Raw genomic sequence first — 19058 nt, 5'->3', positions numbered from 1 at the left:
CCTTCCGTTGAGATTACAAGGGTACACCACAATGAACTTGGAATAACTTTTAAAAAGTTTATTGTCTGTTTAATGAGTTTCCAAGTCTGTGAACTGTTACAATTTTTTCTAGTCATTGGCAGACTGATACTTCAATAAATGCAATAAAAATGAATGATTACAGAACTAAAGTAGATTTCAAACATAAGCACAATTTTTGTTAAGGTGAATAGACATAACATTTTCCTATCAGATTGCTGCAAAGCTTCTAAAAACTGTGTGGGTATACCTACCTGCCTTCTGGTACACTAGGAATAAAACGTTACAGGTAAGGACAAGTGCTAGAAGGACCATTTGAGCAATGGGCTCAACTCTTAGCCTCACTCTGAGATTGCTAATGTTCTCCGCTGAAGTCACACCATCTCGTGAGTCACGCCTGCCAGACAAATGGGTTGTTTACTGGCCCCAGTAGAATGAGAGCTAAATGCAGGTTTTGTGTGTTTGAAATGATGTTTATTTTCTCACTGCAGTGCAGAATTGCTAGAGCTTTCAGCTGCTGGGTAGGAGTTCTGGCTTCTACACTTGGCTGGGTACATAGACTGTTAGTGTTCTTTACCCTGTAGATGTAACATTTAAAGTAGATGTGTCATTATAAGAAATGTGTGTGTTACAAGAATATTATCATCAAATATTTTGCTTCACTTTGCACATTAATTGTGTCCATGAATATCGACTTTTTTTTATAGAGAGAGCTGCTTTTATATAGGGTCAGCACCCTATTCAGATTGGAGAGAAAAGTCATTTTGGAGGAGAAGCTTAAACAAGGCTTGGATGGGGCTGGGAAGGTGGCTCAGTGGTAGAGCGCTTGCCTTGCATGCATGAGGCCCTGGGTTCGATTCCTCAGCACCACATAAGAAAAAAGCTGGAAGTGGTGCTGTGGCTCAAGTGGTAGAGCGCTAGCCTTGAGCTGAAGAGCTGAGGGACAGCGCCCAGGCCCAGAGTTCAGGCCCTACTACCAGACCCAAAACAAAACAAAACAAAAAAACAAGGCTTGGAGTTGGTCAGATCTGGGTTGGAATATATATATATATATATATATATATATATATATATATATATATATATATATGTGTGTGTGTGTGTGTGTGTGTGTGTGTGTATGTAATACATATATATGTGTGTGTGTTTTATATATACGTGTGTATGTGTGTGTGTGTGTGTGTGTGTGTGTGTGTGTGTGTGTATGAAACTGTAAAACTGGGGCTTGAACTCAGGGCCTTGTGCTTTCACATGGCTTTTTTGCTCAAGCCATACCGCCACTTCTGGCTTTCTGCTGTTTTTTTGGGTTTTTTTGTTTTTTTTTGGGGGGGGGGGAGGTCCGGTCATGGGGCCTGAACTCTGGGCCTGGGCGCTGTCCCTCAGCTCTTCAGCTCAAGGCTAGCGCTCTACCACTTAAGCCACAGCGCCACTTCCAGCTTTTTTCTTATGCGGTGCTGAGGAATCGAACCGAGGGCCTGGAGCATGCAAGGCAAGCGCTCTACTACTGAGCCACCTTCCCAGCCCTGGCTTTCTGCTATTTAATTGGAGATAAAGTCTCTCAGATTTGTCTGCCCAGGCTTTTCAGCCTCCTGTGTAACTAGGATTACAGGTGAGAGCCACCAGCACCCAGCTTAATAATATTTGTCACACATGCTGATTGGTCCTTAATCATTCACATCCTATCATTTGGCAGGACCCTAAGTACTGACTGAAGGTAGAAAGCCTAACCCTAAGGCAAACACTAGTTAATGGTCACAGGAATGCAGAAGATGAAGAGGTAGCAGGGAAGTTGGAAAGAGAGATGTTGCAGTTTAGAGGAAAGTGTACACTTCCAGCAGAAGTCCTTGATCAACTTAAAACCTGACGAAATCAAGGGAATGAAGGCTAAAGTGTGCCCTGCTTTCCCGTCTGCAGGCAGTTCTGGTGGCCATGTGTTTTCAATGTTTGGTACATGAGGGGTGCCACACAGCCATGCCATGGTGAGAGGATGAGGAGGAGTGAGGCAGGGGCCAAGACTCCCTCTCATACTCCTGCTGTTCATGATGAGGACCAGAAGGGACACAAAACAATACAGCTAGAAGAAGATCAAGATTCCAAATCGCTTGCTTTGTTATTTCTGAGATGATTTATATAAGAGATTTGAGTTTATTTAAAAGGATGAGAAGATTCAGGCACCAGTGGTTGGTTGACTCCTGTAACTAGATATTCAGGAAGCTGAGATCAGAGGATCATGGTTCAAGGCCAGCTGGGGCAGCTAAATGAGAGAGCAAACATCAGAAGTGGAAATGTGACTCAAAGAGTGCTGTTCAAGCCAAAAACAAAACCAAAAAACAGGGCTGGGAAGGTGGCTCAGTGGTAGAGTGCTTACCTTTGTATGCATGAGGCCCTGGGTTTGATTCCTCTGTACCACCTAAGTAGAAAAAGCTGGAAGTGGCACTGTGGCTCAAATGGTAGAGTGCTAGCCTTGAGCTGAAGAGCTGAGGGACAGTGCCCAGGTCCAGAGTTCAGGCCCCACAACCGACAAAAAAAAAAAAAAACTAAGCAAAAGCCAGGTACCAATAACTCACGCCTGTAAATCCTAGTTATTCAGGAGACTGAGATCTGAGGATTACAGTTCAAAGCCAGCCCAAGTAAGAAAGTCCGTGAGACTATCTCCAGTAAACTACTCAGAAAAACTTGGAAGTGGCACCGTGGCTCAAGTGATAGAGCACTAGCCTTGAGAAAAAAACAAATGTAGGGACAATGCTCAGGTCTTGAGTTCAAGCCCCAGGACTGGCACCAAAACAGAAAAAAGAAAAAGCTAAGCAAGAGTGTAAGGCCCTGAGTTCATGCTCCAATACCTGTAAAGGAAGAAAAGAGGAAACAATAATTTTCTTGACTCTCCTGAGCCTTAATTTACTCTTATAAGTACTGATGATTACTATTTGTCACACATGGTTCCCGGATTTCCTTTAACCTTGGCCCCTGCCCTATTTTCTTTCTTCTCTGTATTACTTTTCCTCTAGCTTTGTATTGGATTCCTCTGGAATCCTGTCTGGGTCTGGCCACGTAGTCTTCCATTCTCCTGTCCAAATCCACACATCTTCTTCTTGGTTTCCATTCCCAGCCTGGGCAGCAGGAAATGTCTGGCATACCTCTAGTGTGTTTAGTATCTAACTGTGATTGGTTACTGCCCTAATTACAGAAAAAAACCTCATGCTTTGCTCCTTAAAGCATGTGTGCGGCAGACTTCCACAGTGGGTCTGCTTTTCTCCTAGGCTGCTTCATATGTCTACCTTCAGGGCCATGTTTCCTCCTTGGCCACTGATACTTTTAGTCTCTAACCCTGGCCACACAATATCAGTATCTACTCCTGTTCTTCGCTCAGATTATCTTCAATACCCCTGCTCTCCTGGCTTCAGTGCATACAGGTCCTGTGGCCTCTGCTTTGGGTTCCGCCCATCTGTGGGGTTGGAAGGGAAAAGAACAGTTATTGAGCAGAGAAGCCCAGGCAGCAAGACACACAGACTTGAAGACTTGCCAAAAGCCATCTGCTACTAAGTAGTAAGACCTGCTGAAAGCCGGGCACCAATGGCTTACGCCTATACTCCTAGCTACTCAGAAGGCTGAGATCTGAGGATCATGGTTTGAAGATAGCCCAGGCAGAAAAGTCCCCATGAGATTTTTATCTCCAATTAACCACTCAAAAACCAGAAGTGGAGCTGTGGCTCAAGTGGTAGAGCACTCACCTTGAGCACAAAGAGGCTCAAGGACAGTGCCCAGGCTCTTAGTTCAAGCCCCACAACTGACAAAAAAAAAAAAAAGTCAGCCTCAGGGTGGTGGTTCAAAGCCAGCCTGGGCAGGAAAGTCCATGAGACTTATCTGCAATTAACCACCAGGAAAGTGGAGGTGGCACAGTGGCTCAAAGTGGTAGAGCTCTAGCCCTGAGCAAAAGAGCTCTGGGAGAATGTTAGGCACCAAGTTCAAGTCCCATACTGACAAAAAAATAAAAAGGCTCAGAGCATGGTGCCGGTGGCACATACTTGCAATCCTAGTTATTGAGGTAGGAGTCTGAGACCTGAGGATTGTGGTTCAAAGCTAGACTGGGCAGAAAGTCTATAAAACTCTTAACTCTAATTAACCACCAAAAAGCCAGAAGTGAAGCTGTTACATAAGTAATAGAGCTCCCGCGTTGAGTAAAAAAGCTAAGGCACAAAGCCTAAGCCCTGAGTACCAAGCCCCAGTACCTATAGGGAAAAAAAAAAGACAGGCTCATAAATGCCATTGAGACCTCTTGTCCCAGATCCCATAGGTTCTTTCTATGCTTTTTTTCTAGTATGAGTCAGGAAAATGATGATAGCAAGGAGGACCTCCCACCAGCCCCATGCCCCATCTCTGAGACAATTAACAAGTATCTAGACTCCCTTTTTCTTTCCCTGATCTGACTCAGCCATGGAAACAAGACACACACCCCAGTCAGGCCCTGAGAACAGAGATGTGCTAAATCAAACACAGCCCACGCCATCTCTCTCCCAGAAGTTTGGGATTTTTTTTTTTTTTTTTTTTTTTTTTTTTTTTTTTGTCGGTCATGGGGCTTGAACTCCAGGCCTGGGCGCTGTCCCTCAGCTCTTCAGCTCAAGGCGAGCGCTCTACCACTTGAGCTACAGCGCCACTTCCGGTTTTCTGGTGGTTTATTGGAGATAGGAGTCTCATGGTCTCTCCTGCCCGGGCTGGCTTTGAACCGCGATCCTCAGATCTCAGCCTCCTGAGTAGCTAGGATTACAGGCGTGAGCCACCAGCGCCCGGCTGGGATTTTTTTTTAAAGAGCTTTAAGATTAAATTTATATGTCATACACCCATGGGAAGTATACAATGTTTATTTAAGTAGTTGTACAAAGGGGTTTTGATTCAACAAATCAGTTAATGAATACCATGCATCTTGATCAATGTAAAATGAGTGATTTGAGTTATCTGAGTTATTACAGGTAGTTACACTCCTGAAACTACCACAACCAAAGTACAGGACATTTCCATCATCATGAAGTCCCCCATGCCCCTTCCTTCCTTCCTTCCTTCCTTCCTTCCTTCCTTCCTTCCTTCCTTCCTTCCTTCCTTCCTTCCTTCCTCTTCCTCCCTCCCTCCCTTCTTTTCTTCTCTTTCTGTGCCAGTACTGGAGCTTGAACTCTGGGCCTGGTTGCTGTCCCTTAGCTTTTCACTCAAGGCTGGAGCTCTACCACTTGAGCCACTGCTCCACTTCCAGCTTTTTGGTAGTTAATTGGAGATAAGACTAATGAACTTTCCTGCCCAGATTGGCCTCGCACTATTGATCCTCTGATCTCAGCCTACTGAGTAGCTAGGATTACAAATGTGAGTCACCTGGCTTCTCCATGCTCTTTTCTATAAGAATTTTATAAACTTTGTTTTATTCTTCCCAAGTGTAGGAATAGAAATTGTTAGTTCCAGTTCACAGATGGGTAAACTGAGGTACTGGATGCTTTGGTGACCTGCCTGTGTGACACAGCCAGAAAGAAACAGAGTGAGGATTTCAACCAGGCGAGTGTCACCTCAGTATTGATATCACCTGAATGTGCTTTCTCCCAGGGGTCCCCAAACTCTGGGTAGAGCAGTGCATTAGAGCCATGCACCCAAACCAGTTTTAGTAAGTTCATCTGTTCCTCTCCCTCATTTCTAAAGGCATTTTTTGGTTTTCTTAAATTAACTGCAGTCTGTGTTTTTCTCCAGTTTTTGGATTTCATTTGCTTCATACAATCAAGCATGAGACTCAAACTGAATTTAGAACCTCCTTGTCCATATGACCATATTTGTTCAGAACCTAACTAAACCGCTGGTTATTTCTGGCATGTCTGGTTGTCTTTTTTAAAATTACTATTTTTAAAGTCTGTGCAGCCAAGACTGGAGGAAAGAGGAAGGTGTGTGTGGGTTCCTAAAATGCAGCAATGAACAACATGGATCATGGCAGAGTTAGGAGTTGCCACCCCAGGGCTGTAGCTGGTCCTGTGTACTTCAGGCCCTGAGCCAAGTCAGGTGATAAAGTTACAGAGGAAGACAAACAACAACAAAACAGTGGCTAGAAGTGAAAGGGGGAGAAGAAATTAGAAGATGTAGGTCAGAGGACACAACACAGCAGCTATGTGGGCTGAACAAGTCTAGAGACTGATTGACTGACTGAAATGGGAATCTATGTGACCCAGGTGGGCCTTAAACTCCTGGACTCCAGCCATTCTCCTGCCACAACCTCCTTATAGCTGGGATTGCAGGGCAGCATTGCAGTACCTAGCTCAATTTAGACATGAGAACTGCAAGTAAGAAAATTGTATTCAATGAGCCAGGTCACTGGTATCTCATGCTAGAAAGCCTGGCTACTTGGGAGGATAAGATCTGGGGATTGTGTGATTCAAAGCCACCTGGGTAGAAAACTCTGTGGGACTATTTAGCCAGCAACAACCTAGATGTACAGATATAGCTTAAGTGGTAGAATGCCAGCCTTGAAAAACAAAAGAAGTAGAGCACAAGGCCCTGAGTTCAAGTCCCAATACTGGCGCACACACACACACACACACACACACACACACACACACACACACAAATAGATATGAAATTTATGCTAAATATGTTTTCATATATTTATGAAAATAAAAAATCCGGTAATTGGGCTGGGAAGGTGGCTCAGTGGTAGAGTGCTTGCCTTTGTATGAGGCCCTGGGTTCAATTCCTCAGCACCACATAAGCAGAAAGAGGAAGTGGTGCTGTGGCTCAAGTGGTAGAGTGCTAGCCTTGAGCTGAAGAGCTGAGGGACAGAGCCCAGGCCCAGAGTTCAGGCCCCAGGAACGGCAATAAATCTGTATCTATATCTATATATCCGGTAATTATGTAAGATGTTGGATATGGTGAATGTGATTCACTATGTATGTCTCATAACATCATGTACTTTAAATATACCAGATACAATTTATTTTTTAGGGAAAGGAAATGAGAAAGAAAAGCCAGCAGCACACCGGCCAACTTTCTCCATTTGCTCCAGAAATCTTTTTTTTTTTTTTTTTTTTTTTGTCAGTTGTGGGGCTTAAACTCAGGGCCTGGGCGCTGTTCCTGAGTTCTTTAGCTCAATGCTAGCACTCTACCACTTGAGCCACAGTGCCACTTCTGGTTTTCTGGAGGATGAAAGGCATGGACCCCCCAGCACCTGGCTGTTCCCAACTTATATTTCTTCTGTTTTCCAAGAGTAGCAGTCAAATATAAGTGCACAGATACCTGTAGTGTTAGCACAGGTAGGGGGTGGGCGGGGGATGGCGGGAGCAAAGGGTGTAGAGGCTGAGGATGTTGAGGAATGGAATCAGAGCCATGGAGTCCAAAACACCAGGAGAGAATAGACACATCTCACCGCCATGCAAAGAGCTGGGCTTCTCTAGCTTGTGTGAAGAATTTGCTTTTTTGGATGAAATTCAGTGAGTAATTTCACTGTTCCTCAATAGGTCAGAAGCAGGAAGCTTGGGGTATTTTCTCAGAAAGAGGGTGCTGGTTCTAAACACTCACGGGACTTTGTTCATTTGGGGTCTCAGGAAAACTGAACCACATTGAGAATCTGTTAACTGAGCAGGAGGCAGGAAAAGCTTGGCTCAGGGGCCTGGACTTCCCTCTGGGAAGACTTTGAGTAGCTCAGCATGCAGGATGTGCACACACATTCACACAGCAACATGAGCTAAGTCTGGCCTGAAGAATCCAGAAAGAGGCAGGCCTACCCACAGCCCTTTCCCAAATTCTAGCTGTACCCTTATAGAGCTCGAATTCCTAGACTTGAACATAGGGCCTTGTACTCTCACTCAAACTTTCTTGTTCATAGTTGGCACTCTTATCCACCCATCCAGCATTTTGATAATGAGTGGAAGGTGGAGTCTCAAGCATTTTTCTGGCTAGACTGGCTTTGAACCATGATCCTTCAGGTCTCAGCCTCCTGAGTAGCTGGGATTACAGGTGTGAGCTACTGACACAGAAGGAGGACTTGTGCAGACAGCCGCTGTCCTCAGAATGGGAACTCAGAGGTCTTTATCATGTGTTTGCATCTGTCTGTCATGAATGGAATGATGACACTGGGGCTGATGGACTCCCAGACTAGATAAAGCTTTATAAAAACTGGAGTTCATCACTTCCCTTTCCCCTCTTCACTCACTCATTCACTGAACAAACATTAATGGACTGTCTGGTACCTTCCAGTACCTTGCTATGTGTTGTTTCATGGAGGAGCTGGGCAGGCCACAGGCATGACCCTGTTCTGGGTGTTTGCTGGGTTACGCATCAGTCTCCAACTGAGTCCACACGGGGTCCACGTGCCAAACCCTACTGGTATCTAGATGGGTTTTACCCTATCTATTTAGGGGTATGAAATAGCCAAGCATTGGTAGCTCATACCTAGCCTACCGACTCAAGAGACTGAGATCTGGGGATCGCAGTTCAAATCCAGTTCAGGCATAAAAGTCCATGAAATTTGTATCTCCAATTAACCAGAAAAAAACCCAAAGTGGAGCTGTGGCTCAAGTGGGAGGACACTGGCTTTGAGGGGAAAAAAAATAGCTAAGGGACACCACACAGGCCCTGAGTTCAAGCTCAATACCACCACATACACATACCAAAAAAAAAAAAAAAAAGAATTATAGACTCACTGGGCACCAGTGGCTCATGCCTATAATCTTATCTACTCAGATGGCTGAGATCTGATAATTGAGGTTCAAAGCCATCCCGGGTAAGAAAGTCCTTGAGACTATCTCCAGTGAAACACCAGAAAACCGGAAGTGGAGATGTGGCTCAAAGTGAGCAAAAGAGCAAAAGAGCTCAGGGACAGGGCCCAGACCCTGAGTTTGAGCCCCGGGACCAACCAAAACCAAAACAAAAAACCCCACAAAGAACAATTAGCAGAAAAGTGAGATGACATTCCAGAGGAAGTCTTCGCTTTGTGATTCTCAGAGAGAAATGCTGTGAACTGCATCACCTCTGCCTCGCTAACTCCCAGTACTCAGTGAGGACAGCGGGTGACAGGCACTTCCTCAGGCACTTGAGAATAAGAAGATAATTGACCAGGGGAGGCCCCCTCCCTTCCTTTGGCTCAAACTCCCAGCATCCTTGTTGAAGACACCTGCGAGGAGCACCCCCTGCCCTGATGCAGGAAGTGTGGGTTTTGTTGAGAATGTGTTTGCAGTGCCGTGGGTCTCACAGTGCACACCTGCAGCCAGCTCATTTTCATGAATTGAGGGTGGCAGCCAGCGTGGCCTTTGGCCTCTGAGTGTGCCTTAGAACCCATGTTTCCTCTGCAAACCTCATGCTCAGCAGGTCCAAAGAAATAGTGCAGAGCGCTGAGGGTGACAAGCCCCGACGGCAGGGCCCAGGGCAGATTCCAGCCCAGTCTGGGGAGAAAAAGAGGTAGTGTTGGTGGAAACTGGCTTGACTGTTAAAATATGCCTTTATCTTTTTCTAGAATTACATTTGTGAGCCACTGGCACCTGGCTTGTGTTTTCATTGTCTCTGAGCTCTTTTTGCTCAAGGCTAGCACCCTACCACTGAGCCACAGCTCCACTTCCAGTTTTCTGGTGGTTAATTGGAGATAAGAGTCTGATGGACTTTCCTGCCTCTGTCTAGCTTTGAACCACGATGCTCAGATCTCAACCTCCTGAGCCACCAGCGCCCATTGTACTTCTGTGACCAGGAATTATTTAGATGTTTGGTATTTCTAAATGTATAGAAATGTCCTTATCCAGGTGCTGGTGGCTCACGCCTGTAATCCTAGCTACTCAGGAGGCTGAGATCTGAGCATTGTGGTTCAAAGCCAGCCTAGGCAGGAAAGTCCGTGAGACTCTTTTAAAAAAAAAAATAAGTTTTTGTATTGTGAAAATACCATACAGAGGGGTTATAGTTACATGAGCAAGGTAATGAGTACATTTCTTAGCAAGCATTGTTGCCTCCTCCTTTGTTTTTCCCCTACCATCCCTGCCCTCCCATCTCCACGACTACACTCCCCGACCCTCCGTCCCTGAAACTATCTCTAATTACCACCAGAAAACTGGAAGTGGCGCCATGGCTCAAGTGGTAGATCCTTAGCCTTGAGCTGAAGAGCTCAGGGCAGTACCCAGGCCCAGAGTCCAAGCCCCATAACCGACATAAAAAAAAAGTCCTAGAAGGTTTTTGCCTGGTTGCTGCCCTCAAGCTTTTTGTACAAGGCTATCACACTATCCTTGGAGCCATAGCTCTACTTTTGGTTTCTTGGGAGTTAATTGGAGTTAAGAGTCTTGTAGACTTTCCTGCTTTGAACTGAGATCCTCAGATCTCAACCTCCTGAGTAGCTAGGATTATAGGCGTAAGCCACCAGCACCAGGCTGACTTTTTCTTGAGACAGAGATCTCACTATGTTGCTGGCCTTAAATTCTTCATCCTCCTGTCTTCATCCTCCTGCCTTCCTACTGCTAGGATTACAGGAGTGAACCACCAAACCTGGAAAAATTGTATTTCTTTATCTAGGCCAACAGTCTTTGTCTTTTGGTTGTAGCACTAATCTATTTATAGTTAAGCATCAATAGATTCGAATTTAGCACTACTGTCTTCATTATTTTCAGTCCCATCTGCTCTCTGTCCTTTTTTCCCCCTCTGTCTTCCTGCCTACTTGTGAAGCTTTTCTTTTCTTTTTCTTTCGTTTGATAGTACTAGAGTTTGAACTCAGGGTCTTCTGCTTAATAGGCAGGTGCTGTTTCTGAAACACACTTTTATCCCTTTTTGTGCTGTTTATGTTTCAGAGTCTCACTTTTTGTGGGTGAATGCTTGGATCTCAATCTGCCTATTTTAGGTTTTCCATCGTAGTTGGGACAACAGCACACACTACAGCACTGGAGTCCTGCAGACTTTTCTGCCCAGGACTAGCCTGAACTGTGATTTCTATGTAATTTAGAATGACAGGTATGCTAAAGTAACTATCAGTTGAGAAGCAATCTTGTGACCTTTTTTCACGTAGGCTGCTGGGCCTCAAACCACTATCTTCTTGATTTCAGCCTTCCAAGTAGCAAGGATTACAGATGGGAGACATTAGCAGCCAACTTTGCATTTCAGACAGGGGCTCCCTAACTTTGCCCAGACTGTTCTTGAGAGGGAACTTTCAAGCTTCCTACATCCACTATGTGAGAAGCTGGGATTATAAGTATGTGCAACCACACTCTGCTCCGCATATTATTTTTATTTATTTACTTATTTATTTGGCTAGTCCTGGGAATTCAACTGTGGGCTTAGGCCCCTTCCTTGAGGTCCTTTTGCTCAAGGCTATCACTCTACCACTTGAGCCACAGCTCCACATTGGGCTTTTTTTTTTTTTTTTGCCAGTCCTGGGGGTTGATGGGGCTTGAACTCAGCCTGGGCACTGTCCCTGAGCTCCTTTTGCTCAAGGCTAGTACTCTACCACTTGAGCCACAGAGTTACATCTGTTTGTGTGATACTGAGGACTTGAACCCAGGGTTTCATGCATGCTAGGCAAGCACTCTACCACTGAACCACATTCTCCCAGCCCTGCTTTTTTAGTGTTTAAGGGAGGTAGGAATCTCACAGACCTTTCTGCTTGGGCTGGCTTTGAACTGTGATCCTCAAAACTATCTCAGCACTCTCAGTAGCTAGGTTTACAGGCATGAGCCAACTGGCACTCGGCTTTGACCTTTTGTTGTTTTGCTTGTTTTGTTTTTGGTGTTGGTCTTGGGCCTTGAACTCAGAGTCGGCCTTGTCTCTGAGCGTTTCTTCTCAAGGCTAGTGCTCTATAACTTCAGCCACAGCTCTGCTTCTGGGTTTATTTATTTATTTTGGTCATGGGTCTTGAACTCTGGGCCTGGGCACTGCCCCTGAGCTTTTCAGCTCAAGGCTAGTGCTCTAGCACTTGAGCTACAGGACCACTTCTGGTTTCCTGGTGGTTTATTAGAGATAAGAGTCTCACAGACTTTCCTGCCTGAGCTGGCTTTCAACCATGATTCTCAGATCTCAGCATCCTGAATAGCTAGAATTACGGGACTGAGCTACCAGCACTTGGCTGACTTCTGGATTTTTGGTGATTAACTGGAGATGAGACTCATTGACTTTCCAGTCCAGGCTGGCTTCAAACTATAATCCTCAGATCTCAGCCTGAGTAGCTAGAATTATAGCTGTGAGCTGTAATTGACTTTTAATTCAGATTTTACATTCATCCGCAATTCATTCCCAAAATTCAAAGCCATCCTTTCTATATTCTGTTTTTTTGTTACTTTCCTTTGAGCTAAATAATGTACACTTTGTGTAAACTATTCAGGTCTGTAGTGGGAAGCAATGGCAAAGAATTTTTCCTGCTCCTGAGCTAGTATTTTCTCTGTTAGGCTTATTGCCTTTCACAAGCATTTCCCTTCCATCTTGAAGAAAGAATGATAGTCACAAGACTACATGGCTGAATGACGAGTAGTTTTACCTTGGTTTGTTTTAAAAATTGTGGTCTCAGTTTTTCTTTCAAAATGTCCTACATCAAACTTCCTGGTGCCTGCACAGTGTGAAGTCTAAATATTTTGAGTTCTATCCGAAAAAATTGACCCTCCTGATTATTACCTGTCTCGTCTCTCTCCATACTTTTCTTCTCCCAGGATGCATCTATTCCCAGCACAGCCTTTTTTGATCAGTCGTGGGTCTTGAACTCTGGGCCTGGGCACTGTCCTTCAGCTCTTCAGCTCAAGGCGAGCACTCTACCATTTGAGCCACAGCACCACTTCTGGTTTTTTAGTGGTTTATTGGAGATAAGAGTCTCACGGACTTTCCTGCCCGGGCTGGCTTTGAACCATGATCCTCAGATCTCAGCCTCCTGAGTAGCTAGCATTACAGGCGTGAGCCACCAGCGCCAGGCTCCAGCACACCTTTTCTTGAGGGGGAGAGGGTGGAGGAAGGAGACAAGGATAGGCTAAGAGTTGAAGCAGGCCTCTCTCTACTTGGCTCTGGAATCTTCTGCTTCTTTTCCTGGAAACTAGATTTTGGAATTTGCTGCAATATACTATTCCCTTTTCTTTTCCTTTTTTTTTTTTTTTTTTGTCAGTCATAGGCCTTGAACTTGGACCTGATCACTGTCCCTGGGCTCTTTTGCTCAAGGCTAGCACTCTATCCCTTTGAGCCACAGCACCACTTCCAGTTTTCTAGTGGTCTCATGAACTTTCCTGCCTGGGCTGGCTTTGAACCATTATCCTCAGATCTCAGCCTCCTGAGTAGCTAGGATTACAGGCGTGAGCCACCGGTACTCAGTTCCTTTCCCTTTTCTATGTTTGTTTGCTGTGGGTAAAATTTCTTTACTATGTTTAGTATAGGTTCTAAGTTTAAAATATTCATATTCAACTGACCTTGGTAGCGCATACCTATTATTGCAGCTCTACTTGGGAGGTGGAGATTGAGAGGATCACAGTCCAAGGCCAGCCTGGATATAAAGTTAGCAAGAACTGTCTTAAGCAATAGTTGAGTGTGGTGGTATATGCCTGTCAACTAGAATGGGAAACATGAATAGGGTGGATGGCTGTCTAGGCTGACCTGGACATAAATGCAAGACCCTACCTCAAATCTAACCAGGATTCCGGGTGCTGGTGGCTCACACCTGCAATCCTAACTACTCAAGAGGCTGAGATTGAGGATTGTGGTTCAAAACCAGCCCAGGCAGGAAAGGCTGTGAGACTCTAATCTCCTATTAACTACCAGAAAACTGGAAGTGGCGCTGTAGCTCAAGTGGTAGAGTACTTTCCTGCAAGCACAAAGTTCAAATCTCAAAAAAATTGTAATGTCCCTCCCAAATTTCATATTTACCCCCCAATGAAATTTTATAAGAGCCAGGTACCCTATAATCCTGGTTATACAGGAAGCTGAGATCTGAGGATCACAGCGTGAAGCCAGCCCAGGCACACAAATCTTAGAGACTCTTATCTCCAGTTAACCAGCAAAAAGCCTAAAGTGGAAGTGTGCCTCAAGTGGTATAACACCAGCTGTGAATGGAAAAACCCAAGTGAATATGAGGCACTTTGGGCTCAAGCCCCAGTAGTAACAAATAAATAAATAAGCCTTGTTTCTGTGTGTATTTGTATGTGTGTGTGTGTATGTGTATGTGTGTGTGTATGTGTACTTACACACATGCTTTTGATGGAATTTTCTTCCTTCCTTCCTTCTTTCTTTGATCTGCAGATCTCAGCCTTCTGAGTAGCTAAAATTGTAATCATTGGCCACTGGCTCTGAGTTCATTAATATTTCTACTGTTTCTTGTAGAAGTCTTCCAAACTTTTTGTTAAATTGTTCTCATGTGTTTTATTTTTTTATGTAGTTGTAAATGGCATCCTTTAAATTTTTGTTTTGTTTTCTCTTCATTGCCACCATAGAGATCTGCTTAGTGTTTTATATTTCATATAGATCCATATAGTCCTGGGTAAACTCACATACAAATTGTAATGTTCTAGATGTGATTCTTTACGATTACCAGTGTGCACAGTCATCGCCCGTGTGAAAGATGGCCGTCCTGGGCATTCTCTTCCAGTCTTGTGCTTTCTTTTTTCCCCTGCAATCACTCTCTGCCTGATGGGTTTTCCTCTTTCTTTGCAGGTGAGACTGAGGCACATATCGATTACGAAGACAATTTTCCCGATGACAGATCTGTTTCATTCCGAGAGGTCATGGAAGATTCCAGAGCAGAGGCTGAAGAGGACAGGGGTCAGGAAGACACATCTGAAAAGATACCCAAACAGGACCGCCTGGTCCTAATTTCTATGGGGAAAGAAAATGTAGCCCAAGAAAAAGCCTATGTGCCAACCACAGGCTTGCCTGGTGCTGGAAGCAATGTCCCCACAGACTTGCCACAATCCCAGCTGAACCAGAAATCCTCCATCTGGTTTCCTGCAGAGACTTTCCATAAGTCAGAGTTGGAAAAGGAAGCCGACAATGGCACTACAAAGCAATTTTCTACTGGAGACAACCACACTGGGATCAGCCTAGTGACAGGTGAGCCTGAAACCAAGCTGATCTATGGTCATACCGATGGCCCCTCAGGACCATTTGTGGACAGGAACGACAGTAAAGCAGGGGACCCAGTGGTGAGCAGCAGTGATGAATCCTGGTTAGATGGCTACCCTGTGACCGATGGGGCTTGGAGGAAGGTAGAGGCAGAAGCAGAGGATGATGGGGACAAGAGTGATGGGTCAGTAGGACTGGATGAGAATGTTCCTGTGACTCCTGATCAGCTCATTCTTGTAGAGGTTAAGAAGCCCAGAAGTACCACTCACATGACCCACAGTTCAACTCTTCCACTGGCTCCCATGAATGTGTCCGAGAATGAGCATCCTTATGATGGAGATGGGGATTTGACCACATATAAGTCAACTATTCCTTGGAGACTCACCACAGAGAAGTCTCCTCCAATGGCCACCCTGCCCAATGAGCACACCAGTTCTACCCTGGACACAATAACAACCATCACTGTCCAACAGGTTCCTAGCCACATGTTCTCAAGCAGCATGGCATCCACACAACTTCCAGTACAAACCACAGCTTCTACGACCCAGGAGAGCTTCCCTTACCTGTTGTCTGAGGATTTCCTGGGCCAGGAAGGTCCTGGGCCAGGTGCAAGTGAAGAGGAGTTTCTTCCAACCGTGGAGCCATGTGTGGGGGATGCATGTCCCAACCTCAGCAAAGGCCCTGTGATTGCTACCATTGTTACCATCCTGTGCCTGCTGCTGCTCCTGGCAAGCGTGGGAGCTGTGTGGGGCTACCGCAGGTGCCAGCACAAGAGCTCTGTATACAAGCTGAATCTTGGCCAGAGGCAGACCCGGCACTACCATCAGCAGATTGAGATGGAGAAGGTCTAAGTTGCCATTCTTATGGGCTCTCGGTGAGCCACTGGGTGCAGAATGAAGTGGGAGGCACACATCACACTGATAATTCACAAGAGTGCGGGTTGAGTGGGGCTCATCTTTTCTTCCTCAGGTTTTATTCTACAGGCTGAGTTGTGACTCTGGAGGCAGGTAGTGGGGCAGGAAGGTTTGATGGCATCATTGATGTCAGCATCTCCTTAGTCATCTGGCCTGGAACTGATGCCCTAATCCCAGGTCAGGGTTTGGACCTAATTCCAACATAAGGTTAAAAATCACTTCTTGTTTCATCCAACTATTGTCTTTGATTTTTAAAGAAAGAAGATCCCTGTCCTGAAACTAGTTTTGTTAAACAAAGCCTTTGAAGGAAATGTTGTTTAGGATATAGATGTTTAGTTGTTGAATGGGATATGAAAGAATAATGAGTTATTTCCTTTTAATGTTGTGATATGGCTGAGGCAAATCAGCTAAGAACCAAGACATAGTCTAGAAACTAGGTTTCTTTTCACAGAACTGAAGGGTTTTTTGAACTTCTTGTTTTTATTTTTTTTGTCAGTTCTGGGGCTTGAACCTAGGGACTGGGAGCCATAGCTGAGCTTCTTTTGCTCAAGGCTAGTGCTCTACCACTGGACCCATAGCTCCACTTCCAGCTTTTTGGGTAGTTTATTGAGATAAGGCTCACAGACTTTCCTGCCTGGGCTGGCTTTGAGCTGATCCTCAGATTTCAGCTCCTGAGTAGCTAAGATTATAAGGTGCCAAGCCTTGAAGAGAGTTTATGACTAACATTTTGCTTTGGAGAGGTGAAGATACACACTCATCCTTGTCTCCTCCATTCTGTAGGACAGCCCATCATTTTTCAAAACCAACGTGAGCTTTGTACCAGTAAGGACTATTTCTATTCACTCTCCTGGAACAGTCTGTATCTAGGCAGTGGACAACTAGTAGAAATTTCTATCAAGACTTATAACAAAACTCAATCTAGTTTTCCTCTCTCAGAATTAACTATTTCTAGGCCAGAGGCGTACTCACTGCCTAGCAAGCATGAAGAACTGAATTCAAACCCCAGTACCACCCCTCATAAATTAACTCTTTCTCCAGTAAAAGGGAATGACACGGAGGAAAAAATGTTTGAAGATGGTCAAAGGCTAGGATTTAAGGATTGGTACCCACTTGATGGAAAAGAGGAGGATTTAAAAGGGATATGGATGATCTGGACTGATCTATTCTTCACCCAGACATTGGGTTGTATCTCAGAAAGTATTCTAACATTAAATCTCAAACGGTGGTTCCCTAACCTGCAGCATCAGTACAACCATGGGGCTTGTTGGTGATACAGAGTCTCTAATCCCACCCCACTCAGGAGACAGAAAACCTGGGAGTGGAGCTAGCTCTGAGTTTTTTTGTTTTTATGCCAGTCCCAGGGCTTGAACTCAGGGCCTGGGCACTGTCCCTGAGCTCCTTTGCTCAAGACTAGTGCTCTACCACTTGAGCCACAGCACTATTCTGGCCTTGTAGGTAACTAATTGGTGATGAAATTCTCACGGATTTTTCTGCCCCAGTTGGCTTTGAACCGTGATTCTCCTATCTCAGCCTCCTGAGTAACAAGGATTACAAGTGTGAGCTACAAGCCCTGCTTAGCTCTGTGTTTTAACAAGCCCCTATGGGTGGTTCTGATATGTAGTAAAATTTGAGAGCCATTTGGCTACCCTGAGCTCTCTCTTCTGTGCAACCTTTGGAAAAATAATAGACTAAATAGTCAGGAGAGAATATCGCATAATCAAAGATCTTAATCACCACAACTGGGTAAAATGAGGGACTGTGGAGGTAAGGTGGAATACTATGCATCAGATGAAATCTAGAATAAGGAACACTTTCTGTGTGTAGCCAAAGCAGAACACAACAGAATAAAAGCCAGAGTGTACATATTCTTAAATCAAATTCTAATCTATTGCAAGATAACATTTCTATTTGTAACTATATAAAAATAACCTCTGTCTCAACGATGGGATTATTCCAGTAACTATGATTATATAATAATTCAAAATACTGAATTTACACCAGCACACAAGTAATATTAATTAAAATGTGTTAATAAATTTATTGCAAATTATTAATCCATATAAAGTATTATTTTGAAGACTCAGATGGCAAAATAAATCCAGCACATCAGTTTGGAAGTTTTTATTGATTTGGTATAATGTAAATGTTACAGGATCTAAAAATACGTATCAAAAGGGAATGACTGAAATACTATAAACCTACATAGTATGTCATTATAAACGCTTGAGACTGGTAAATGTTTAAGGAGGTTTCATTAACACAAAGCTTCTGATATATTTAAAATAAAAAAATTATTTCGCCAAACAGTTGTTAGCTTATTTATTTAATTTGTTTATATATGTTTAGGGTGCTGGTCCAGGGCTGAACTCTATTCTTGAGCTTTTTTGTTCAAGGCTAGCACTCTACCACTTGATCCATAGATCCACATCTTGCTCTTTGGTTGTTAATCAAAGATGAATCTCACAGACTTTCCTGTCTGGGCTGGTTTTGCTCTGCAATCCTCAGATCTCAGCCTCCTAAGTAGATAGGATTACATGAGTGAGCCACCATCACCTAGCACTAGATTTATTTTGTTTCTGGGTTAGCTACAAGAGAGACACTCTACCATTTGAGTCGCACTCCTGACTTTGCTTTAGTTATTGTTCTAACAGTTTCTTATGTTTTGTCTGAGCTGGCCTAGACTGAGATCTTCCTATTTATACATGCTGTACTGCTAGGATGGCAGGCACATCCTATCATGCCCAGCTTTTAGTTGGGATGGTATCTCACTAACTTTTTGTCCAGGCTGCCTCAGAACACCATCTTCCTGATCTTTGCCTTTCTATGAGCCACACTCAACATACTCCTTTTGTTTGAAAGACTCTCTAGTAATCTTGAAAAAAAAAGTCTTAATACCTGCTGTATTAAATACCACTTTTGGAGCTGGGAAGGTGGCTCAGTGATAGAGTGCTTGCCTTGCATGCATAGGGTCCTGGGTTTGATTCCTCAGCACCACATAAGCAGAAAAAGCCAGAAGTGGTGCTGTGGCTCAAGTGGTAAAGCACTAGCCTTGAGCTGAAGAGCTGAGGGACAGCGCCCAGGCCCAGAGTTCAGGCCCACAACCAACAATAAATAAATTAA

The 19058-nt window shown here is 44.4% G+C and overlaps 1 protein-coding gene across 1 annotated transcript in view; it reads left to right on the top strand.

The window, feature by feature from the left end:
* The window catches only part of Susd5 (sushi domain containing 5), a 48238-nt gene extending 30238 nt beyond the window's left edge, over nucleotides 1–18000 (top strand). Inside the window, exon 5 of the mRNA XM_070006502.1 lies at nucleotides 14617–18000. Coding sequence (XP_069862603.1) covers nucleotides 14617–15875 — 1259 coding nt within the window. The 3' untranslated portion in view covers nucleotides 15876–18000. The remainder of the gene's footprint in view (nucleotides 1–14616) is intronic.
* Nucleotides 18001–19058: the final 1058 nt, after the last annotated feature.

This window comes from Dipodomys merriami, unplaced genomic scaffold (assembly GCF_024711535.1).
Source record: "Dipodomys merriami isolate MVZ:Mamm:240054 unplaced genomic scaffold, mDipMer1.0.p SCAF_7, whole genome shotgun sequence".
Taxonomy (NCBI): Eukaryota; Metazoa; Chordata; class Mammalia; order Rodentia; family Heteromyidae; genus Dipodomys; species Dipodomys merriami.
This window is presented reverse-complemented; position numbering and strand designations above follow the sequence as displayed.